Here is a 22,361-nt window from a genome sequence, read left to right as displayed (position 1 = left end):
GGGGGGGACCTACCAATCCGGAATAATTCCCCTCCAGTGCGCGCTCAGTAAAGTTCCCAAACTTGGTCACCCCATCCACGATCGTCGAAAACTTGAGCGCCGGCGTGTCCGCCCCGAGGGTGTAGTTCTCGTAGAAGGCCACCAGCGCCTCCGCACTGACATTGTGCCGCATGCACGCCAGCTCCTCGCTCGCGGCCAACCCACCCCCGCAGCCCAGCCGCTCCGCCACGAAGGTAAAGTTGCTGTGCGTGACGTCCTTGCTGGCGCCCGTCGCGAACACGCTCCCGGAGTGCATGATCAGCCCGTGCACGATGGGATCCTCCGGCCACGCGAAGTTGAAGTAGTCCACGCTAGCGGCGCCGGAGCTCTGACCCCACAGCACCATGCGCGAGCTATCGCCGCCGAAGGAGGCGATGTTGTCGCGCACCCATTCCACGGCGAAGCGTTGGTCCAGCAGGCCTTGGTTGGTGTTTTGGTTTGTGGCGGCCAGGCCGGCCGCGTTGGGGAAGCCGAAGATGTTGTTGCGGTAGCTTTGGGGGGGAAGGTAGGTGTGTTAGTTGTTGCTGTGCTATGGTGGTGGTTTGTAGTGTGGGTGCGCGAAGGGGAGAGGGCGGTTAGGGCTGGGCAGTTGTGGTGGCGTGCGGGGATCACTCACTTGACCGCAACGACGATGTGTTCTTGCGTCCGTTGGATCCAGGGACTCGGGTTGAATCCGTTCGTCAGCAGGCCTCCCTCGTAGAAACCGCCACCGAAAAGCCAGATGAGGACCGGCAGGGGGCCTGAGGTGCGTGGGTGGAGCGGCGCCCAGATGTTCAGGGTGAGACAGTCTTCCGACCAGGGTCCGTAGGGCTGCAGCCACGGGGAGTCGATGGTGTAGACTGACGGGTCGGTGACGGTGGTGAGAGGGTACTGGGGGCAGTTGGGGGAGATTTTGGTGGCGTCGATGGTGCTGTTGGCGTGGGCTTTGGGTTGCGGTGGTGCAAATCGGAGATCGCCGAGCGGCGGTTCGGCAAAGGGCACGCCCAGGAACTGAGCCACCCCCGGTGTTGAGCCGTTGATCATGCCATATACCTGGCCGATCGTCGTGTTGACCTTCAACGAGAGGGCTGTCGCTGCAGGCACGAGCAGGCTTAGAGGGATGAGGGACCTCATCTTGACTGGTATGCACTTGCTAGATACTGCGTGTAGTGAAGGAAAGTATAGACTGCCGTGGTTGCTTTATACTCCTGCTCTCAGTCCTAGGTATGGCAATGCCGGGAATGATGCTGTCAAGCCAAGATCGGTTTACCGGTTGTGTCTGCGGAGTTTAGTCCTCACCAGGCAAGGACAAAAAGGTTAGTTGATGGAGTGGACCCTGAAGCGTTGAGTAGTGTGGGGAATCCGGGGTGACAACCCCAACAATGACGCTCATTGCCGCGGGATGGTGCGGGTGTACTCTGGAATGAAGTCTGTCAATGGGCCACAATTGCCGGTCTCTGCATCCCTGACTTGGTTTCTTGGATATTGACAGAGGGGATGGCCGATTCTTCCGTCGACGGCGGGTAAAACTTTTGGCGGATGAGGATTTGCCGAATCCTGTGGGCTTGGCTGAAGGCTTGTGGAATCTGACTCGCCCATTATCGTCAATCTACAAATTATAATAACAAAGGCGAGCTATCTTACTGGGATAAACCTTACCAAAATACAAGAAAATGAACTGCTGTATTGGGTCTATCTGTAAGAATCTGCAATAGCCGCACAATCATTGTATAGTGCATCCGTGTCGAGCAGGGAAGATCGGCAACACCAATGCCGGCCTTTGCATGACAAGCGAACCTCCAGGTCTCATCATCCACGAGTTGAAACCGCCCCATTTCAAGGCGAGGGCGATGGACTCTTAGACTCCGCCCTCCGCGCAGCCTCCTCCCTCTCTTTTTTCCGCCACCCCGCCGCAAACCTCCACTGGATGAAGGGCCCGACCAACGCCAGCAGCTGCACGGCCACACAGATCGTGAACGCGACCCCCACTCCCACCCCGTCAATCATCGGCATAATGAAGCTCGTGCCCCCAGCCGCAAACAGACACCGCGCGAGGTTCAGACTGGCGCTGGCAGCCGCACTCCGCTCGGGGAACACATCCACCAGGTAAGTCATGATGAGTGACTGGGTCGAGACCGCCGTCCACCCGGTGATGAACGTCGAGACAATCGGTACCGCGATGTGCACCTTGTGCGGATACTGGATCGTCCACCCGAACAAGATGATGGAGCAGCATTGGAGGACCGAGAAGACGGGCACCAGGCGCAGACGCGCCCGTTCCAGGGGGAAATCTGCCTCGCGCGCGGAGGCGAGGGCTGTCGCGCTCGCGGTGTCGGAGTAGTCGTTGTCGTGTTCCGCGTCGAAGGAGGCTTCGTACGCGGCCTTCACCCGCCGGTAATCTGCGTCCAGGATCTTGCCGGTGACCAGGGTGCCGATCATCGAGCCGACGCCGTTGGCGATGAAGGTCAGCCCGATTTGGATCTCGGTGAGGTTGTAGTGCTCCTCAAAGAGGGATGACATGGCGGTGATGCTCATCTGCCAGACGGCGTAGTAGATGGCGAGGAAGAGGATGATAGGTGCAGCGTGGTTGGAGAGGAGCATGCGAACCGGGCCGAGGAGGTCGATTTTCTTGCGGGAGGCGGGCTGGGTCTGTGGGTCTTGGGAGTCGTCCTGCCAGGGGATCTTGGTGGTGCGCTGGTACACTTCCAGGGGGAAACGGGTCAGCGGGTTGGAGGGGGTGCGGCTGCCGTTGGCGACGATGGAGCGTAGCGTTTCTGGCAAAAGGATGACCAACAGGCACAGGAACACGCCGCCATAGATGGTGAGGAACCAGAAGATCGCCTTCCAGCCCAGAGAGCCGGCAATGGCACCGCCGATAATGGGGCCCACGGCGACGGGGACCAAGAGGCCGGCTTGGAAGATCCCCATGTAGCCGCCGCGCTCCGCTCGTGTCGTTATGTCGCCGATGACCCCGGAGCCGATAGCGATCGTACTGGCGCTTCCCGTGCTCTGGAGGCACCGCAGGACAATCAGCTGGGCGTAACTCTTCGTCAAGGCGAGACCGATGCAGGCCCCGACGAACACCACGAAGGTGCCCATGTAGGCGGTGCGTCGCCCTCGCACATCGGAGATGGGGCCCCAGAGGCTGGGGGCTAGACCTTGGAAGATGAGATAGGAGGTCACACTCAAATTGACCAGTTCGACGGAGACATTGAGATCTCTGGCGATTGTGGGCAGTGCGGGGAAGTAGATGTTAGATGCGAAGCCGGAAACTGGAATCGAGAGTTAGTTGCTGACTGATCGGTGCAGGTTGGCTTTGCATGGGTGTTGACTTGTACGTACAGGTTGCGGCTGTGGATACCAAGACAATGATCAACCATTTCTGCCGCTTATCAAAAATGCTATATGGTGCTTCAGGTGTGGCATCTGCAGGTGCCTGCTCTGTGGTGGACGAAGCGGTAGTGCTTAGGGTTGCATCTGCTGGCGCCGGCTGCCCCGGTTGCTGCAGTTGTGCTGGCTGTGTTCTTAGGGATTTATTGTCCAGTGACATTGTATACTGTGTTTGTGACTCTGATTGAGAATTGATGTGAGACTCGTAAGGCTTTCTAGGCATACTGGAGGTCGCAGACAGAGTTGGATTGGTCGCTTTATATGCTTTAGATGACGCATTCGTCGAAGTGGCAAGAAGCTGCATTGAACAGAGCCCAGACGTCGGTATTCCGAGCATCCTCGGAGTTCCGTCGTGAATTTCCACTCCAAAAAGGGTCGAGTGGAAAAAGTCACCTATAACCACCAATCAAACATCAAGAAGAAAGTAGCTCGGAACTCCGCTCGGCCCTTCCACCCAAGGGGCGCCGAGACCCTGATGTTAGTACCTACTGTACCGTACTGACTGCATAGAGATATAATCGCTGAACAATCTGATCGAGAATTTCCTCTATCCTTGTGACAAAAAAGCCTTGGCCTGACGATACCCTGCTGGTCGATTCCGCAGATTCATCTGATTCATCTCACTCCATCATGACCGCCTCCACCACCAGCCCCTTCAGCTTCGGCGAGACCTTCGCGGTCCTCAACTTGGACTGGATGACGGTTTTAATCGACGCGGTGAGAGATACTCCAGAAGGACATGCATTTATCGAGAGCTGCAACAGGTGGATCAATGCCATCCACCAAAAGTCCCCTCGTCCGCTCACCGTCTTCTCCACCCTCTCCTTTCAACGCGGCCAGCCCGAGGTCAAGCCCAACACGCCTTTCGCCAACCTGATCGCCTCATACGGCGAGTTCGCGACGGGCTCGCCAGAGGTGCAGATCGCTGAATGCTTCAAGCTCGACGAGCAAGACATCATCCTACAGAAAACGCGGTGGAGTGCCACCATGGGCAATTCTTTGGAGCAGATTTTGCAAGCGCGCAACATTAAGACTGTCATAATTGTAGGGTGGTTCCTGTTGACTTTATTGGCCCATTGCTAATCTATTCTTAAACAGTCTGGACTAAGCCTCTCTGGCGTGGTGATGGCTACGGTCTATAGGTTGTTCGACCTAGACTACGATGTCTACGTGATCCGCGACAATGTGTTAGAGTTGCCGGTGGACCAGACCGCTGCGTTCTCGAGTATTACGTTGGATATGCTGCTGCCGAAAATGGGGCTCAAGGTTATCTCTCTGGTCGAGGCGCTTCAGGCGTTGGAGCGGTCGTAGTACAGGCCATGTTGTATGATATTTGTGTACGGGGATTAAGAACTGTATATTTGCTAGGAGATGTTGATATTGTATGAAACACTGCTACAACTAATTGATCTTTCGTTGCGATAGTCACTGACTACGAGAAAAGGGTCCGTTACAATTCAGGGAAAGGTCTAACACTGCAGACTTCTACAACCAATGGGGCATGAACATTTCACCAGCTCTGGCGTATAAAGGCTCCAAGCCGCCAGTCAATGACTATTAGCGAAGCGTCAGGAAACGACATTTGTATCACGATCCTACATCAACACTCGAGAAGAAGCAAACCATCATGTACATACTGAATCCAGAGCTCAAAGTCTGCAATATTGCGTCGACAGTCCGCTTATCATCATGCAAACACTCAACAACGACCACACCGACAACACAGCAAATCCACCACCTCCTTCCCTGCCCTCACACTCCCCGCCAAACTCGCCCCCTTGCTCGCCTCGAACTCGGACACATTAAACAGCCCCGCAATCAACCGCATCGCCCCCCTCTCGCGAGCCCTCACCTCCACCCAGTCGCCACTACCCACCTTCTGCCCCCTCCGCACCACGGGCACCCCATTCTCCCACACCTGCCGATGCACCCACCTGACCCGTGGCGCCGGCGTGCACCCCCGATGCCGAAGATACCACCCCTCGTCGTGCACGCGGCCGCCATCGAAGACGCGGACGCCCCGGAAGTGCGGATTCGGTTGATTCAGCTCCGCGTGGGCGTCAAACGACGGGATGTAGCGGCTCTGATGCGGAAAGGTGACCTTTTCCGGGAAGGCAGGGAGGCAGAGTCTGGCGATGTCGGCGTCGGTGAAGGGCTGGGTGGAGGTGATGCGATAGAGGTTCTCGGTGTCGCCGCGGCAGCCGGCTATCCAAAAGGAGGGGGCACGGGTGAGGGTGAGGAAGGGGGGCGGTCCTGCCAGGGGCTGTTGGTCTTCGGCTTGGGCGGGCTGTGCGTTGAAATCGGGGTTGAGGTTCCAGATTTCGTCGGGGATGGGGTCTGTTGCGCTGAGATTGAAGACGGCGGGGTCGATATGGTAGCGAGAGATGAAGTGCGTGACGTGGAGCGAGGTGTACTCGACAGAGGCGGACTCCGCTGGTTGGAGGTGCGGTGGGCTGATGGCGATTCCGGTCTGGGAGAAGGGGGCAGCGATGATCACCGCATCGAAGTGCGCGGTATGCCTCTCTTCGGTGCCCTTATTGGTGGCCTTTGTCCAAGAGATATCGAAATCCTGCTCGTCGAGAACGTTGATATCGGTGACGGTGGACTGAAGATGTACGGTCGCCTGCGACAACAGCGCGAGTCGGCGCAACGCGCGCTCGTTCCCCCTTCCGCTGACACCTGGGGTCTGGAAGAAAGGCCGTACTTGGCTGCAAATTTGGTAACCTCATCCTCGTGTGGATTGACGGCCGCCGCAGCTTCATCCGCTGCGTGGCTGAATATCTGCCGCCAGTCTCCCCAGTACCTACTCTCCCGCGCAATCGACACAAACTGAATGCATAGGTGCAGCCAGAACCAGCCTAACCAGCGATTCCGCCACACCTGTTTCGCGAAATGCGTCCACGTCTCTGGACCAGACAACTTGGTTCCGACGATAGCTCGTCCATCGAGGATCCCCATGCTGCGGCTTTGCGGCTCATCTCGGATCTTCCGACCGTGAAGATCCACGAGTTTGACCCCTGCTTCCTGAAAGAGATGCCGAAGACGGAAGTCATCCCACCAGAAAGACGCAGCACCCGCTTCGACCACACCGCGACCCTCGTCGTATTTGAAGACGCTGTGGATCCGACCGCCCAGACGGTCGTCGCGCTCAAAAAGAGTCACTTCAGGGCACCATGTGGCTGATTCCCGGTTGCGCAGCTCGTATGCTATGGATATGCCGGCGATGCCGCCTCCTGAATATTCCGTTAGTCGACTGAACCCGAGAGCTGCTGACAGCGATACTGAGACGTACCGATGATGGCGATCTTTGTGGGTCTTTCGAGTGGTGTGAGGTCTAGGGAGTCTATCTCAGGATCAAAGGAGTTCTCGTCGAGGGATTCAAGGTTGGGGTCTGATACTGAACAGATTCGTTCCATCATTGTGTGCGCGACAGGATAAAAGCTAAACTCTCGAGAGGGGATTCGAAGTTTTCGGAGTTAAGTAAAGTGACTAAACTTGGGGACAGATGATTCACCGTGGTTGAGGGTTTTATATGGACGCTTAATGATGGGTGCCTGAACTGACTCGGGAGTGTCAGCAACTAACTTAACTAACTGGACCACATTTCGACTAGCCTAATTCAGAGAGTCAAAGCCAGGTGTAAACAACCACCACAATGTACAGTACTTGGTAACCTTTCCCGCACTAGGTACAATACTATATTTTTTGAACATGGTTGATTTGTTTGCCTGGATGGGGGCCAATCTGTATCTTGTCGGTGGCCATGAGTTCGGTACTTTCGTCTAGGCTACACTTTCTATACAGTCAGGAGCTACTGAATACAACCCAGGAAGCTGATGTGCCAGTTTTGAATCATTCCTTCATAGAAGAATTTAACACATGTCCATACTTCACGTTGGATACCATATTATGTCACAGTATACCGACCCGAACATAATACCCACTATCCTAAACCATCCCTTAATGTCCCTGCCTGAGCCGCTTGAGTCCAGCTTCCTTGACTCCGAAATCAGATGATCAAGTGTCACTATCAGTATAATCACTTTCAGGTTCATCAATATTCCAACCGCAAAGCATACCCGGCAACTCGATCCGCCAGCTGCACCGCGCGCTCCTGTGCAGTCACATAACGGGTTTCGCTGGGAAGGACGGAGGGCAGGTCCGAAAGCGCGACGGTCTGAACCTGAATAGCAACAGAGTCGCTCGACGACGAGCTCAGCCCCTGCCAGCGCACCATGATCGTTCCTTCATGTAGACCGGTGGTGTTGATCCAGTTGTAGATCCCGGGATCCGCGACAGACACGACAAACGTGTAGGTGCCATTGTTATTAGCGACGGACTGCTTGCTGTTCAGACTGACCTGACTGGCGGGGTCAGTGGTCACCAGCCAGGGATCTGTCACGGGGAAGACGAAGTAGTCTGCCGCGCCGGGCGTGAGGGTGGCGACGAGCGCCTCGTCGTCGGTGAGGTTGAAGTGCCCGAATGAGCTCGCCTGGGTCGTCAGGGTGCCGAGGGTGCTGGACTGGCTCGGCGTGGAGAGCGTGTTCACCGCATAGATTGATGTCTTGAGCCCCAGTGCCCCCACTCCGTAGTCGACGATGGATTCCTGCAGGTTCCATTTGGCATCCACGAGGATCTGGGCGTTGGTGATGGCGTCGTGACCTGTCACATCACTGACTGCCTCCACGGTGATGTTGTCCGGTGTCTCGGACAGCCAGTCTCCAAGGTTGTTTCGAATCAAGAGTTGCACGGCTGAACTGGTTGACTGGATATGGTTCGACTGGCCGTCCGCGGCAGAACTGTTGATCGTGATACTATACGAACCATCGCTATCGATAACCAGATCACTGCCGGCAAGGTAGGCGACAGTATTCTGGGAGTTGGGGTCGCTAATTAGGGAGAAGCTGACGTCGGTCGGGCCTGGTGTGTGGCGATAGCCGGTCACAATATAGTCCACGTCGGAGCTGATTGGAATAGTGCGATAGATGCAGTCTGGGTTGTCGTAGGAGTAGCGGCCCCCAGGTACCTCAAGATCGAACCAGTCCCGCGGACCAGCATCGACCCAATAGACTTTTGGATAGTATGGGTCGTTGTTCACGGCCTTCTGGACAGAGCTGAATATGAGTTCTTCAATTGCCGCGTCGAGGCTCGAGGAGGCTTCGTCGCTAATAGGCGACCCGTGAGCCGTCTTGTAGGCCGCTTTTGCTTCTGCTTTCAGAACAGGGAAGCTGTTGCCCTGGTAAATCTCGATTGCCAGCCCATCGAGATCTCGCTGATCCGAAGTAGCCAAAGGATTTCCTGAAACGCTCAACGCAGCGGCCAGCGGTCCTAAGCTGGCTATGATGGCAACCGCGGAGCCAAGTGTTCTGGAGAACGAAAAGGCCTCCATATTGGATGAAGCTCAAGAATCGAAATAAGGGCGGGTTGTCCTCAGAGCAGTGTATGCTTTGTGCAGCGGGTCATGTTCACATCTACTTATATGTGCTGAGAAGGCGATACTGTGGTTGTTTTACCCATCGTGCGAGATAATTGCGACATCCTTTGCTCTGGCGACACAATTTGCGAGGAATAGATTAAGGCCTCGTCGGTTTAAGTTATTCAAGCAGTTGCAGCATTGTATCTGGGGACTTTAGTCGTTCGGTTGCTAAGCGAGGGTGCTAAGCGAGGTGTCGAAGGACGAGAATTTGGCCGAGGCAGACCTTATGCAGGTTTTGGGCGTGAAGAAGATTGATGCTTCTGCAGGTTGCTGGATGTCGACATCCTGGGACGGGAAGAGGTGATCATTGTTGACACCGAATTGACGAGAAACAACATCACAAGCATAGCACAGCGCGCAAAATGTTATATGGTAGCAAAGCCTGGCAGCAGGGTTCTGGTATTGTGTGTTTCATGGCAAAGATCTACCTCTTGTCATTGATTCATTCATGGCAGAATACATATGGTCATGATATATTTTAGGTCTAATACGCAGGGGAGGAAAAACAAATCGATGCCAATAATAAATTCCGTGGTGTCGGTAAGAATGAAAGAATAGAATGATGAATAAATGAAGGAAAGTAAAAGTTGTCAATGACATGTGATGTTATGATTACTGAGACATGGAATAAAATTGATAGTGAAGATGGTGTGGTGTTCCAAGTAATTATGAACTGGAAGCTGCTGCTCTACTGTGTAAGCGCTGAACTGCCAGAGCTTGGGAAGGCGCTAAGTCAACTTAGCTCTGCCCTGCTCTGCTCAACCATTGGTTGAGATCAGCCTCAAGTCATGTGATACGCATATCGCGAAGTTTTTTTCCCTGAAGCTAACCTATCCAAGAAGTTGTTTATTACTTACTTTGGTTACAATGGCTACGTCGGCTCTCAACCTAAAGTACACTAGACAGGCATGGTCTGTCGCTATCAGCACTGCCGACCAACAATATCGCGCCGTATCAACTCCGTTCTAGCGCCGGTGATAGTCTAGTCACCCCACCACTCGCTATTGCAGACTAATCCGGCCTCGATCCATGCATAAACTAACTCCTCTCAGCTGGACTAACGTGCTGATGCCTTTTGATAAACCTATCGACCAGCACCGCCCCATTTTAGCCGCCCAAGCTCGAATTAGATGCTCACTCTCACTCTCCACCAACGACCGCATCATGACGGTTGACAAAATCTTTCCGTCCCATCCCCTACGAGTTGCATTTTCAACAACACACCCGACGCCTTAATGTCTTCTACCGTCTGCCATGGCATGCACAACGGCATCATCCAGAACATCCAAGCCGACCTCGCCTGCGGCGTCACCAACTCCACCCACCCCCATGTAACCTGCTGCGTCAACGGCGACTACTGTCTCAGCAACTCCATCTGCGTCAACACCCACCTAGCCGACAACAAGGATTACTATTATGCAGCCGACTGCACGGATGAGACCCTCATGGATCCGGCCTGCGGGACGCGATGCGGTGGGACACCATAACCCAGACCGACTGATTGATTGGGGCGCTCACTAAATCCCGGCTGACTCCTTGCAGGCGGCCGCAACAATGCGCGCATCACCTACACAGAAGCAGGCCTCTGGGCATGCTGCGAGAACTCTTCTGGGACGGTGAACTGCTCCAACCCGTCGGACGAGATGTGGGCCGGCCCTGCGCCGACGAAGCTCGCGACCATCCAGTACCTTCCGTCCACAGCCTCCGGCACGCCCACCTACGCGGTCGCAACGGCCACCTCCACCGTCACATCGGCCACCAGTACAGCAGAAGCATCGGCGCAATCGCATACGGGAAGCTCATCGGGCCTTGGGGCCGGGGCGGCCGCTGGGATTGGGGTGGGGACGGCGGCGGGGGTGATTGCCGTCGCCGCGGTTGTTGCGTTTCTGTGCTTGCGGAGGCGGAGGTCAGTTTCGCCGGATGGCGTGCACGGGTATAATGGGCTTCACAATGAGGGGTGGACGCCGCAGCCGACGGAAATGCAGGCGCGGCCGATTTATGAGCTTGCGCGGGAGGGGCCACATGTTGAGCTGGATGCGCAGCAGCCCAAGTCGGTATAGTTTCGTTTTGCTTTTGTTTTGCATTTCCAAGGCATGCAGGCTGTCGAATAGGCGTTATGTTTTTATTATCATACCTGCTCCATTATGGATTCGATACCAATCAATCAACATCCGTGCTTACAGCATTAGCCCTCGTCGCCTCCAGATCATGCTGTAGGTTTCCAATTTTCGACTCCAACGCCGCGACGCAATCTGTTCCCAGGGGTAGACGAAGATAATTATGGTCACTGGTGACAGCTTGGATGATAGCCCGTGCAGCTCTAGCCGGGTCACCCTTGACATAGTCCGGAAGAGACTTCATGGCCTGACTACCGTTGATCATCTGCTCCACCACGGTTCCCCTATAACCTTGACTGAACCCCTCACTGAGTCGCGCAGGCGTGACGATCCGACTCGCAAAAGGCGTTCGGAATGCACCTGGCTCTACAATCAGAACCTTGATCCCAAAGGATCTGACCTCCTGAGTCAGAGACTCGTGTACAGCTTCGACCGCGAATTTACTGGCGGAGTAGATGCCCCGTGCAGGACGAGCGATGAACCTATTCTATTTTAGCTTGCGTCCCTACTGTCCATTCTGAAAGCTTGGCGGTGGAGACTGACCCAGCACCGCTGCTGATGAGGATGATCTGGCCGGACCCTCGCGCGCGCATCGCAGGCAGACAGGCTTGAACGGTACGAAGGGGCCCGTAGAAGTTAACTTCCATCTGGGCACGGACTTCCTCCTCGCTGCATACCAGGATCGTTAGCAATCACTGTTCGAGAATCAGAGCCGCCAAAAATCCACAATGAATCTATCTTAAATGCATTGTCTGGTCATAGGGACAAGGTCAACTACCTGGCATCTTCCACACTGCTAATGAAGGCGTATCCTGCGTTGTTGACTAGCACATTGATGTTCTCCTCTTGAGAGACTTTGACAACCTGGTGGTAGGCATCGGGCAGCGCAGGGTCTAATTCCAACCAGGTCCCTCCTCGAGATGCGAATTCAGGACAATTAGTTTCGGCTTGGGTGATGTTGCGGGTTGTGCCGATGACCTTGAACCCGGCTTTCAACGCTTCCAAGGCGAGGGATCGGCCGATGCCGGACGAGGCGCCTGTGATCAACCAGGTATTAACGTTATGCCTTTCTGACATGTTGTGTTCTGACAGGTTCTCTGACTATGCCCTCGAATGGCAGCACACCAATCCGAGTGGGATTTACTGTATGTTTTATTTGTACTGCGCCACGGACTTAAGAGCTTATCTCCTTGATAGATCCAGCCCGATCAGCTTGGTCCAGCGGTTCATGATTAAGATCCATGGTTTGAGTTAAAGTCCTCAGTGGTGGCACTGATTAAGATCTGGCCACCAACCATCACAAGTGGCCACAAAGAAACACACTAGTGTTATGTATGCACTGACCCAGTAGTCGACAAGACGAGCACATAAGACGATTGCATAGCTTTTACTGTTTGTATGAAAGCCCCATATAAACATGAATCGAGCCTGTGAAACACCAAGCCTGCTTACAATTACCTCCAGGTGCTTAGTTAGCAGGCAGCTCAGCTTAGTTAACCACGAGACCCCTGCAGGGCTTACAAATCCAGCCACCAGTAACTTACTTCATTCGCTGCCTACAACCCAGGTTATTAAGCAATTCTTTCCCCGCAATACATAAGGGAATATCGGAGACAGATCCATCATACATTGATGACACGCCGGAATCCACCTCCCTTAACCCCGAACCCCCAGAGAAAGACACGCACCCACAATGATCCCCCTCCCCACAATCCAAGCCTCCAACCGCAGGATCCCCACCCACCCGTCCATCCCCTCTCACCCGATCGCCCTCTTCGTCGGCGCAACCAGCGGCATCGGCGAGGCGACCGTCAAACAGTTCGCCCAGCACACGCGGACCCTGAGGCCGCGGGTGTATCTCGTCGGCCGCAACGCCGCCGCCGGCCACCGCATCGCCCAGGAATGCGAATCCCTCAACTCAACCGGGAGGTTTGTGTTTGTGCAGGCCGACGTCAGCCTGCTCTCCGTGGTCGACGAGCTCAGTCTCAGGCTGCTGCGCGACGAACCCTACCTGAATCTTCTGTTTCTGAGCCCCGGCACGACAGCCGGGAAAGCTGGTGCGTCACTCGCCCGACCCCAAGTAGCGTAGCAGAAAGAGAGAGAAGAAATAATCATAGGTGGTGAATCCACCCCACGATCAAAATACTAACCAACCCCCACCGCAAAGAAACCCCAGAGAACCTCCGCACCCTGACATCCCTCCTCTACTACGCCCGCCTCCGCTTCACCCTCAACCTCCTCCCACTCCTCCAATCCACACCCCCGGGCCACCTCCGGCGGGTGATCTCCGTCCTCTCCGGCGGGCACGAGGGCCCGATCCTCGACGCCGCCGACCCGGACGGCCGCAGCCTCTCGATGCGCGCCTTCCGGGCGCAGATCACCTCGATGACGACGCTGGCGATGGAGGGTCTGGCCGACCGGGCGCCCACCGTCGCGTTCGTCAATGAGTACCCCGGGACGGTGCGGTCGGGCCTCTTCCGGGAGGCGGATAGCTGGTACGGGTGGGTGGTGTGGGCGGTGTTGTCGGTGATTGGAAGGTGGGTGTATATCCCTGCTGTGGAGAGTGGGGAGCGCCATGTTTTCTTGGCGACGAGTGGGCGGTTTCGGGCGCGGGAGGGTGAATTCAACGGACAGAATGGGGAGGGTGGGGTGATGGTTGGGGGGGTGGAGGTTGCGAGGGGGACGGATGGGGTGGTTGGGTCGGGGGTGTATTCTGTGAATTGGAATGGGGAGGTGGCGGGGGAGAGGGTGGGGAAGGTGCTGGAGGGGTTGAGGAGGGATGGGATGAAGGAGGTGGTGTGGAGGGTGTTGGAGAGTGTGTTTGTTCGGGTTACGGGAACGGTGAAGGTTGAGGTTTGATGGTTCATTAAGGGGGGGAAGGTTTGTAGAAGATGGGGATGTTTTATCGTTTATTCTAGGATGGCATTTTACTAAGTCGGCTCAGTATATGTGTGAATAGGTTATAATGATAAGTGCAAAGGCATGCGAGTGGATGACTGATAAGAATAAGACTAAATTTTGTGAGATACTATATAAACTTCATGCATGCTACAAGAAGAGCCTATGGTGGTTTTAGCTTTCCTCAGAGCGAATCGATGTTGCCACATGCAGAAGGTAGCAGCAATAAACAGTTATTTCAAGCAAACTGTGGGCAATCAACCAACTTAAAAACAATACAGACCACAAAGATATGGAACACTGATTCTATAGCCCCGCTTACTTGAAGGTGCGCAGCTACAATAGTCCTTGGTTCATCAAGCTACTAAATCACTAAAGAAGAAACAAGACAAGACCCCTGCTCTAGACAGACCTTGTTAAAGATCCCCACCCTCCCTGAACACACCCCCAAGCTCTCCCACACCTCATCCACCACCACCACCACCACCACCACCACCCACCCCATTCCCATTCCCATCCCCATCCACATCCCCATCCCCACCACCCCCCCTTCCACCCACCCTCCACCGCCCCCCAAACCGAATCAACACCCCGGCACCGGCACCACCAGCAACCCCACACCCGCCAACACCGTCCCACCCCACCCGTACCCCACCGCCCGAATCAGCGGCGGCCCCGCCAACGGCAACACCGCCGCCGTGACATTCCTCACCACCATCAACGCACTGATCGCACTGACTGCACACCCCCCAAACGAATCCACCACGTACGTCTGCACCGTGATCGACGTCGCCGCCAACCCGAGCCCGACCATCGCCGTCCCCACGATCGGGACCAGGAAGTGGATTCTGCAGTGAACAGACCAGCCAAACAGCAACAGTCCGGTGGAGGTGAGGAGACAAGCCAGGAAGAGCGGCGGGAGGCGTTGCTCTGGGGTTGATGTTGACAGCTGTGAGGCATGCGGGCTGGGGCTGGGGCTGTTGCGTCGGTGGGTGATGTAGCGGTCCAGGAGGAGGCTGCAGAGCAGGGCGCCGAGGGCGAAGCCCAGACAGAGTCCTAAAAAGGCGAGGCCGGAGGCGCCCTCGGAGAAGGAGTAGGTGTCTTGGAAGACGGGAGCGATGGCAGTCATGATCAGGTAGCTGAGGCCGTAGATGAGGCTGAGGTGGAGGGTTGCGAGGAGGAGGGCTGGGGAGTGGGTGAGGAGGTTTAGGGGGCGGAGGAGGATGAGGTTGTTTGTGTCGGCTGTTGTGCGTGGAGGGGAGGTTGTGGTGTGGTTGCTGGTTGTGCGTCGATCGTGTTGGAGGGTATGTCAATGCACCTTTTCAACATGGCATCGCTCTCTATACTAACTCAAGGCGAAGGCTCAATCTGCATTATCGCTTGGACAGCTGTTCCAACAGGGGCGGTGTATGTAACCGGGAGCATTCTACAAAATGCAGTCGCCATGAAACGTCCAGACTACGAACCTCAAGGCTGGCATGTAACTTTGATTATGTGGGGGATTCTGCTGATCTGCGCGATCCTGAACACCTGGCTAGGGATGATTCTGCCCGTGCTAGAGGTGTTCATAGGCATCGTCCACGTGCTTGGCTTTTTCGCGGTTCTCATACCCATCGTCTATCTAGGTCCCAAGGCTGACGCCAGGTCAGTATTTGTTCAGTCGTTCAATGTCGGCGGCTGGCGTGACATCACATTGGCCACGTTCGTGGGCTTGAAGGGAATCGTTGGTGCTTTTTTAGGTGTGTCCGGCGGTCTGTCCCTTCAGGGTAATGACTATGAGAGCTGACGTCAGGCAGGCACAGATGGCGTGGTTCATGTGAGTAATTACACCCGACCGGTTTGATTCACTACTGAAACTGCCAGATGGCCGAGGAGGTTGCGAGTAGTACCATGGTAGTTCCGCACTCGATGCTGTTCGCCATCGCCATTAACGGAGTCCTTGGCTTCGCGATGCTGATCGCCTTCCTGTTCACGGCGGGCGATCTGTCCGCCGTTCTCAAATCGGACGCTCCGTATTCCTTCATGCAGATCCTCGAAAGTGCCACCCAGAGCACGGGGGCTGCCATTGTGTTCTCGAGCATGATCGCGATCATGCAGGCCTGCTGCGGACTCGGTGGGATTTCTTCGGGGAGCCGCATGCTGTGGGCCTTCTCGAGAGAACAGGCCCTTCCAGGCTGGCGGTGGATTCTTCAGGTACGCTGCAGTCTGCTTACTTGTCTGTCATTTACAATTAATCAGGCTTGTACAGCTCGACAAGCGAACCTCAGTGCCTTTCCACAGCATTTGCGTCATCGTCATGGCAGCCGGCCTCATCGGCCTCATCAACATCGGCTCGTCGGTAGTGCTGAACATCGTCCTCTCCCTGCTCATGGAGGCGTTCTTCTTCTCCTACGTCATCCCCCTATCCCTGCTCCTGTATCGCCGAGTCAAAGGACACATCTCCGAGCCGCAGCAGGGTGGGGGGGATAATAAAGGCTTCGTCTGGGGTCCTTTCCGGGTGAGAGGGTGGCTAGGCATAGTGAACAACATCTTCGCGCTGGTCTTCTCGGGCATCATAGTCGTCTTTGGATTCTGGCCCGCGAGTAGCCATCCGACTCCATCCCACATGAACTACAGCGTAGCGATCTTTGGCGGGGTGTTGATCCTGGCGGTGGGGTATTATCTGGGATGGGGGAGGAAGCATTATATGGGACCCTTGGCCGAGGTTGAAGTTACGGCGGCATCCGTGGAAGAAAGAAGGGGCGAAAGGGGTTTGTGAAACCAAGACTCTTGCTCGGGGCTGGCAACTGCAGTACACTTTTCCTGTGTCATGGTGAATGAAGACGTAAATCCTCGGCCATAAATACTAGAACACCTCTTACCGTACACCTCTATCCTCCGGCTCTACCTCTTTCCCGATACCACGACATCTCTTTCAAGATATTTGCCACCAAGATGATAGAGTCGACAGCACACCCCCCGTCTCTTCCCTTTGAAATTCTCGAAGTCCGCACCAAAGCCGAGTTCGCGCGTTTAAATGACGTTCTCTGGACTGCAAACTTCCATCCCTACGAGTGAGCCCCCCTTCCTGTTCTCCGAGCAAAAGCATTTACCACCTACCCATCCTCGCCTCCTCAGCCTCACTCATAACACATACATTACCTGCTTGATCCCCCGTTCTGATAAACACCATCGAATACAGACCAATCTTCACCCTCTGCCACGCCATTACTGGCCCAGCCGCCGCCGACCGCGCCCACGACATCGCCCGCGACACCGACCTCCACTGGGCAGCCCACAAACGCAACCCAGCCTCGCACTACATCTATGCCTTCGACCCGGCCACCGGCCGCGTCGCCGGCGCTGCGAATGGACCTTCCACCACACCAACCCGTTCCCCGAGGGCCCGGTCCGCGTCCCGTGCACCTGGTACCCCGAGGGATCGGAGGTTGCAGAGTTCGCTTCCCACGTTCGCTTCCCACGTATTGACGCAGTGTCTGTTGCCGCGGCGGGCTTGGTTTCGACGGGCGCATGCGGGTTCGTGATTCCTTTCTGGTTTCTGGTTGAACTGTACTAGCAGGAGGTGCGGGATGGGGCTGGGTAAATGGGGGTGTTTGCTGACTGGCTACTTGGGTATATGCATAGGGGTCAATCGAATGGGCGTGCACCCGGACTACCGTCGTCAGGGGGTTGGACGGATGCTGATGCAGTGGGGCCATGAGCGGATTGACGCGTGGGGGCATGAGTGTTTCATTGAGTCTGGGGCGATGGGAAGATGGCTGTACGAGGAGTGTGGCTATCGGAGGCTGATGGCGTTGGCGGTGGATTGTCACCGGAAGAATCCCAGTGCGGAGTGGGAGAGGCTGATGTTTGAGTATCGGTCGGTGGGGATGTTATTGCTTTGGAGGCCGCCCAGGGGAGTCTGGGATGAGCGGGTGCCGGCTGGGCCGTGGGCGGTGACGGAGGGGACCTGGCAGGATGTCGGGGTCGAGCGTGCGGATGATACGAGTACGTTGACTGAGGATGCGCAGGTCGAAGAGGATCTCGGACCCTGCTAGGTAGTGAATGCAGCCTGGATGGGTGGTCGATTGGCTTGGCTGGTGTTGTCTGATCGCTCATTCTGGACTCGAAGATTCCGGAATCCGGGGGAAGTTAGTGTTGTCTTTTATTGAGTCGGTGGGCAATAGGGCACTAAGAGGTTGGTAAACGTAAACATGAGGTGAAGAGTCTTCGTCAGACAGTCCCACTTCAATGCAAGAACGGATTCTGGCGGCGGTGATATGATATATTGTACAGAAATCTAAGTTTTCTTTCTAGTCGTTTGACGTTTGCGAGAATGTTAGGCTAACGTCATTGACATGTTGGGAAGGGAAATCAGGGGTCCACCGCTGCCTTATAGAAACTCAAAGTGAACCAGAGGATGATTGTCAAGGTTTTTCTCCTTGCTTTGCAACGTCACATCCTCTGTGTTGATGTCGCGTAATCGTTGATGAATATCTGGCAGTGGAACCTCGGTGATGTTACTGGTAAGTGCTGCCAGTAACTAGAATGCATATCGAGTCAAGGAAAATGGGTGTTGCGCATTACTCGGTCGGGAAAAGCCGGTTTTGTTCACTTCACATCACCACCGATGCCGAATCCGGACACCCGCCACACCAACTGGACAGCCACAGTTTCCCAAGACCTTCCGCTTGACCACAACACCAGGAAGCATCCGTTATACGCGTTATACATATACACTCTGAGTATCAGCATGAAAGAGCATCTGCTATTTTGAGAATCCATCTCAAACCAGGGTTCACCAGGGGTATGACATGAGACCGACAGCATCCCTCACATCATGCCTCTGTCATATCAACTGATTCTGCAAGGGCAAACCCAGGGCTCACGCAACTCAAACACCTGACTCCTTATCTTATCGTGGTGTGATCCACGGCATCAGCCTCGGCCCGCTCTGGCCCAAGGGTCAGAGCTTCCTGGCCACACAATCAACACGCTTTCGGAACTTTAATTGCAGAATTCAGAAGGTCTGCCGGTTGCAGACAGGTTGGAGAGCTGCATTTCCGCGGGTTGGGGGGTGGCAGCCGTCGTAGAAAAGTCGAGCATGATTGCGCGGTCGCACGCAATAGGTAGGTAGTCTAGGTGATGTGTCTGTGTTGGGCAGCATTGGCAACCGGGAGGACGCGACCGTGCCGATATCAGCATACAATTACCATATCATAACGACTCAAGGGCAATTATCATTAGGTAGAGGATACTCAGAGTCGGCTAGCACGGCGTTCCAGCCCAGCTGGATGGTGGTGGTCGGGTGAGCCGAAGAGTTTTTTCCTTGCGCGGGAGATTTTCTTTCTATGCGCGGTTTTCGCACAGGGGGCCGGGCGGGTTTCCTTCTGATAAGAGTGGCAAGTTTGGCGGAGAAATTGTTAAGGTTCGCTGCGGTTCTAGATGCCCCACTATACTCAAGGAAGCATAGACTCGCCCTGACAGCTTCGATCCCAACGTTCTAGGTCCCTTTCCGGCCATATCGCCTCTCGGATCGATTGTGCCGCGTAAGAGAAAAATTTGATCGGGTGTATGAATGAATCACTACACCATAGATACTGTGTTGTTCTATCAGGAGATCATCCTAAAGTTGAAAAAAGTTATATAAACGCTTTGTCGAGCTGGTCCTCGTCGACTTTTTTTCTCTCATCATCCAACAAAGCATTCTAATTCTAATACCTCCTCCTCTTCCAAACCATACAACACCAAAGCCCATTAGGGTTAATTTCTTCCACACACAACCTTTCAAAATGACCATCCCCTTCCCCATGATCGGCCCCGAGAGCTACGGCCTCTACACTCGCCGCGCTGCTCCTCGCAACGTCGCAGAGGACGCCCTCGCCAAGGAGCTCGAGTCCACTGATGTCTCCCGCGGCCAATTGGGCTCGCGCAGCTCCTCCGCTGCCACTATGGCCACCACTTCCACCACCTCTTCATCCTCCAGCTGGAGACAGAAGCTTTCTCAAAAGTGAGTCACTGACTTTACTTCACCATCTGCATCTGCAAAATGCTAATGACCTGAAAATAGGTACAAGAAGTTCCACTTCGCTTGAGTCTCCATCCGTCATTGTGAAACACATTGCAACCACATCAAGAAATCAACAAAACCACCATCAATAATCAACCATGAAAACCACTGAGCATATCCGCTCTGATACGACATATAACGGCATTTTAGGAGGAGTCTAGAGGGTCATGAGCGGGGCGAGGAGTTTCTTTTTCACCTGTGAATATCCTTTTAATACCTGTTAATACTTAATTTTTCGGCGGGCATGTATATATGAACGCTTTAGACTTTACATATTCATTTCACTTTACCTCAACAAAAATTCTACGAACATTACTTCCATCTCGAAAAATTCTTATTCTTCTTGACTCGCGAGATAACCACAACTTTTCTGCTTAGAAAACATTTCGTGTGGAAAATGATCGTTTTGCCAATCCGTAGTGTGTATATCATTCCTCTAGATGAAAGCTGATCTCATTTACCAATTCTACTATCTCAAAAATGGTCGCTGTTACCAGAGGTGGTTTTCGCTACAAGAACCAGCCCCAATCCCTGATGCCGATCCCCTGGCCCTACCGAACACTAAGCAGCGCCAAAGAAAAAACTCATTTGGTCATATGCTCCTCACACCTTAGCATAGGGAACAGGGGGGACCGGGTCGATCGCGTCCCATCGGGAACGGCGGCATCGTCAGGGCCTTCAGCCAATGAAAGCATGAAATTGCTCATGCCAATTGTTTCTTTTTTCGGAACAGCGGCCGTGCACAGGAGTCGGACGGGATTTTTTCCTTTAGCGGCCGACTCTTCGGGAGTCTTCGCGTGGCGAATTTTGATATTCCGACAAGCTTAGTGAGCTCCACATCCCGATTATCCAGGCTCTTCGTCTCGGTCGGTGAGTCAAAGCGCGAGGCACCACAACGTGCGGTGGAAGATAAGGGAACCGGTTTTCTGTTTGCTTTACTCAATTGATACGCTACCTATCGGTCGAGAACAATGGTAGGATATGCCGATCATTCGGGATATTCGAGGATGCGAACCGGAGTTGATGACTCGGGGGGTTGGAACAAAACCAAGCTTTTTGGGGTGTGGCCCGGTGAGAGGATCGGGTTCATGCTTTATCTTTTGTTCGTTTGCCTTGTTAGGGCGTTCTCAACGATTAGAATGCCTTGACTAGAATGCCTTGCTTCTATAACTGCCCTGGCTTTATGTGGCCTCTAAATTGAAGGCCCAGCTCCACTTTCTACTACCAAGGTAACAGCCATGTGTTTGGAGAATATAATTCTGATGCAATATATATCCACACCCAAGCAGGCCCACCAACTCTGCATGTAATCCGGATGCATGCAAGAGTACAAGGGCCTCATACCATGAGAGTCCAGTCACATGATGTGTTATAATGTTCACTTTCTGAACTGTTTTTGTGTTATCCACACAAACAACACAAAAGATTCAACCATATATTCCTAAAGGCCGCATTGAGCAGTATCGGGAGTAATCCGGCCACGTTATCCGAGGCGATCCACTACGCGAGTTGCACACACTAGAGCTGCCAGTTCATCAACCAACCACAAGAATTCTACAAATGGTTCCATATTGCCCATTCCTCTCTCATCATGCTGTCTGCAAGTAGCCACTGGTCACAATCCTCCACCGGCAACTAGGGCCCTATTGATTCAGCACCGCTCAGCGTGGCTTTGAAGTGACCTTGGTTTCAGGGCGCATAGAAACCATTCCATACTCTTTCCGTCTCGGTGGTGTAATATGACTCCAGATCGGGCTCCTTGAGCGGCTGTATAGCAGCTAATCATCTAGCAGTGGGCTCGATTCCTTCAAGAAGTAAGGATACTATCCCTCTATAGGCTATCATAAATCTAGATAAATACCAAGGCCGAATAAAGACCAAGCCTAAATAATACCACTGTGGTTGTACTTATATATATATATATATATAATAATAACTTAGATTACCTAGTTTACAAGTATCCTATATGTCAAATAGATAACAGAAGTATAGTTATACAAGAATGTGTGGGGGGCAACAAGGGGCCCCCAATGCGATCTGTAGTACCGGGTTCGAGGTAAATTGCCGGCTCCAGCCTACAGGATGGGGCTTCGGCGACAGTAGAATGGCTGCGGTAGATGCCGGAGCGGCAGAATACTCGAAAATGGTGAAGAACTATTAAAAACAGAACCAGAGGCCAAGTGGAAGTATATATTAGATAGGTGAACAGCTGGCTCAAGCCTTTGCTATATGACTATCGTATCAAATTTATTTTACTTACCCTTAAATTCGTACTCGTTTCTTATATCAATACTTTCTAAATGAAAATAGGAGTTGGGCACCAAGTAGTTTGTATAGCCGCTCCCAATGTAGAACAAGCTATGAATACTGGAGATGTAAAGGGCTCCATTAGAGAATAATACACAACACAAAT

At 54.0% G+C, this 22,361-nt stretch overlaps 11 protein-coding genes across 11 annotated transcripts in view; 5 read left to right on the top strand and 6 right to left on the bottom strand.

The window, feature by feature from the left end:
* ASPACDRAFT_29849 (uncharacterized protein) overlaps positions 1 to 1,152 on the bottom strand; it is a gene marked incomplete at both ends in the record, with an annotated part of 2,629 nt that extends 1,477 nt beyond the window's left edge. The window contains 2 exons of the mRNA XM_020199668.1: positions 14 to 530; positions 656 to 1,152. Coding sequence (XP_020055499.1) covers positions 14 to 530; positions 656 to 1,152 — 1,014 coding nt within the window. The remainder of the gene's footprint in view (positions 1 to 13; positions 531 to 655) is intronic.
* A 702-nt stretch (positions 1,153 to 1,854) lies between these two features.
* On the bottom strand, positions 1,855 to 3,631 carry ASPACDRAFT_52614 (putative MFS multidrug transporter; the record flags this gene model as incomplete). The annotated part of the gene is made up of 3 exons (XM_020202638.1): positions 1,855 to 3,290; positions 3,361 to 3,419; positions 3,576 to 3,631. 3 exons carry the CDS (start codon positions 3,629 to 3,631, stop codon positions 1,855 to 1,857), a joined length of 1,551 nt encoding a protein of 516 aa, XP_020055498.1.
* A 407-nt stretch (positions 3,632 to 4,038) lies between these two features.
* On the top strand, positions 4,039 to 4,719 carry ASPACDRAFT_60963 (cysteine hydrolase; the record flags this gene model as incomplete). The annotated part of the gene is made up of 2 exons (XM_020203615.1): positions 4,039 to 4,452; positions 4,507 to 4,719. 2 exons carry the CDS (start codon positions 4,039 to 4,041, stop codon positions 4,717 to 4,719), a joined length of 627 nt encoding a protein of 208 aa, XP_020055497.1.
* A 388-nt stretch (positions 4,720 to 5,107) lies between these two features.
* On the bottom strand, positions 5,108 to 6,366 carry ASPACDRAFT_120295 (uncharacterized protein; the record flags this gene model as incomplete). Its single annotated transcript, XM_020196336.1, has 2 exons — positions 5,108 to 6,031; positions 6,088 to 6,366. 2 exons carry the CDS (start codon positions 6,364 to 6,366, stop codon positions 5,108 to 5,110), a joined length of 1,203 nt encoding a protein of 400 aa, XP_020055496.1.
* Positions 6,367 to 7,462: 1,096 nt separating this feature from the next.
* Positions 7,463 to 8,797, bottom strand: ASPACDRAFT_43816 (uncharacterized protein; the record flags this gene model as incomplete). The annotated part of the gene is made up of 1 exon (XM_020201324.1): positions 7,463 to 8,797. One exon carries the CDS (start codon positions 8,795 to 8,797, stop codon positions 7,463 to 7,465), a length of 1,335 nt encoding a protein of 444 aa, XP_020055495.1.
* Positions 8,798 to 10,119: 1,322 nt separating this feature from the next.
* ASPACDRAFT_43815 (uncharacterized protein) lies at positions 10,120 to 10,944 on the top strand (the record flags this gene model as incomplete). Its single annotated transcript, XM_020201323.1, has 2 exons — positions 10,120 to 10,357; positions 10,427 to 10,944. 2 exons carry the CDS (start codon positions 10,120 to 10,122, stop codon positions 10,942 to 10,944), a joined length of 756 nt encoding a protein of 251 aa, XP_020055494.1.
* Positions 10,945 to 11,044: 100 nt separating this feature from the next.
* ASPACDRAFT_60960 (SDR family oxidoreductase) lies at positions 11,045 to 12,078 on the bottom strand (the record flags this gene model as incomplete). Its single annotated transcript, XM_020203614.1, has 3 exons — positions 11,045 to 11,483; positions 11,545 to 11,670; positions 11,780 to 12,078. The coding sequence occupies 3 exons, from the start codon at positions 12,076 to 12,078 to the stop codon at positions 11,045 to 11,047; spliced, it is 864 nt and encodes a 287-aa protein (XP_020055493.1).
* Positions 12,079 to 12,531: 453 nt separating this feature from the next.
* On the top strand, positions 12,532 to 14,026 carry ASPACDRAFT_1888771 (uncharacterized protein). The gene is made up of 2 exons (XM_020198496.1): positions 12,532 to 13,058; positions 13,169 to 14,026. Exons 1-2 carry the CDS (start codon positions 12,695 to 12,697, stop codon positions 13,858 to 13,860), a joined length of 1,056 nt encoding a protein of 351 aa, XP_020055492.1. The 5' UTR covers positions 12,532 to 12,694; the 3' UTR covers positions 13,861 to 14,026.
* Positions 14,027 to 14,482: 456 nt separating this feature from the next.
* On the bottom strand, positions 14,483 to 15,028 carry ASPACDRAFT_43812 (uncharacterized protein; the record flags this gene model as incomplete). The annotated part of the gene is made up of 1 exon (XM_020201322.1): positions 14,483 to 15,028. The coding sequence occupies one exon, from the start codon at positions 15,026 to 15,028 to the stop codon at positions 14,483 to 14,485; it is 546 nt and encodes a 181-aa protein (XP_020055491.1).
* A 198-nt stretch (positions 15,029 to 15,226) lies between these two features.
* On the top strand, positions 15,227 to 16,657 carry ASPACDRAFT_29965 (uncharacterized protein; the record flags this gene model as incomplete). Its single annotated transcript, XM_020199688.1, has 4 exons — positions 15,227 to 15,638; positions 15,696 to 15,715; positions 15,763 to 16,092; positions 16,148 to 16,657. The coding sequence occupies 4 exons, from the start codon at positions 15,227 to 15,229 to the stop codon at positions 16,655 to 16,657; spliced, it is 1,272 nt and encodes a 423-aa protein (XP_020055490.1).
* A 381-nt stretch (positions 16,658 to 17,038) lies between these two features.
* Positions 17,039 to 18,238, top strand: ASPACDRAFT_79083 (GNAT family N-acetyltransferase). Its single transcript, XM_020205316.1, has one exon. It carries the CDS (start codon positions 17,469 to 17,471, stop codon positions 17,934 to 17,936), a length of 468 nt encoding a protein of 155 aa, XP_020055489.1. The 5' UTR covers positions 17,039 to 17,468; the 3' UTR covers positions 17,937 to 18,238.
* Positions 18,239 to 22,361: the final 4,123 nt, after the last annotated feature.

This window comes from Aspergillus aculeatus, assembly GCF_001890905.1.
Source record: "Aspergillus aculeatus ATCC 16872 unplaced genomic scaffold ASPACscaffold_9, whole genome shotgun sequence".
NCBI classification, from domain to species: Eukaryota; Fungi; Ascomycota; class Eurotiomycetes; order Eurotiales; family Aspergillaceae; genus Aspergillus; species Aspergillus aculeatus.
Note: the sequence above shows the minus strand (reverse complement) of the source record. Positions and strands in the feature narration are given on the sequence as shown.

Bases quoted from the DNA above. Each gene is read 5' to 3' on its own strand.
- ASPACDRAFT_1888771 (XM_020198496.1), top strand. From the start codon at position 12,695: ATGATCCCCCTCCCCACAATCCAAGCCTCCAACCGCAGGATCCCCACC. The intron at 13,059-13,168 runs GTGCGTCACTCG...CCCACCGCAAAG, and splicing joins CACGACAGCCGGGAAAGCTG to AAACCCCAGAGAACCTCCGC.
- ASPACDRAFT_79083 (XM_020205316.1), top strand. From the start codon at position 17,469: ATGGGGCTGGGTAAATGGGGGTGTTTGCTGACTGGCTACTTGGGTATA.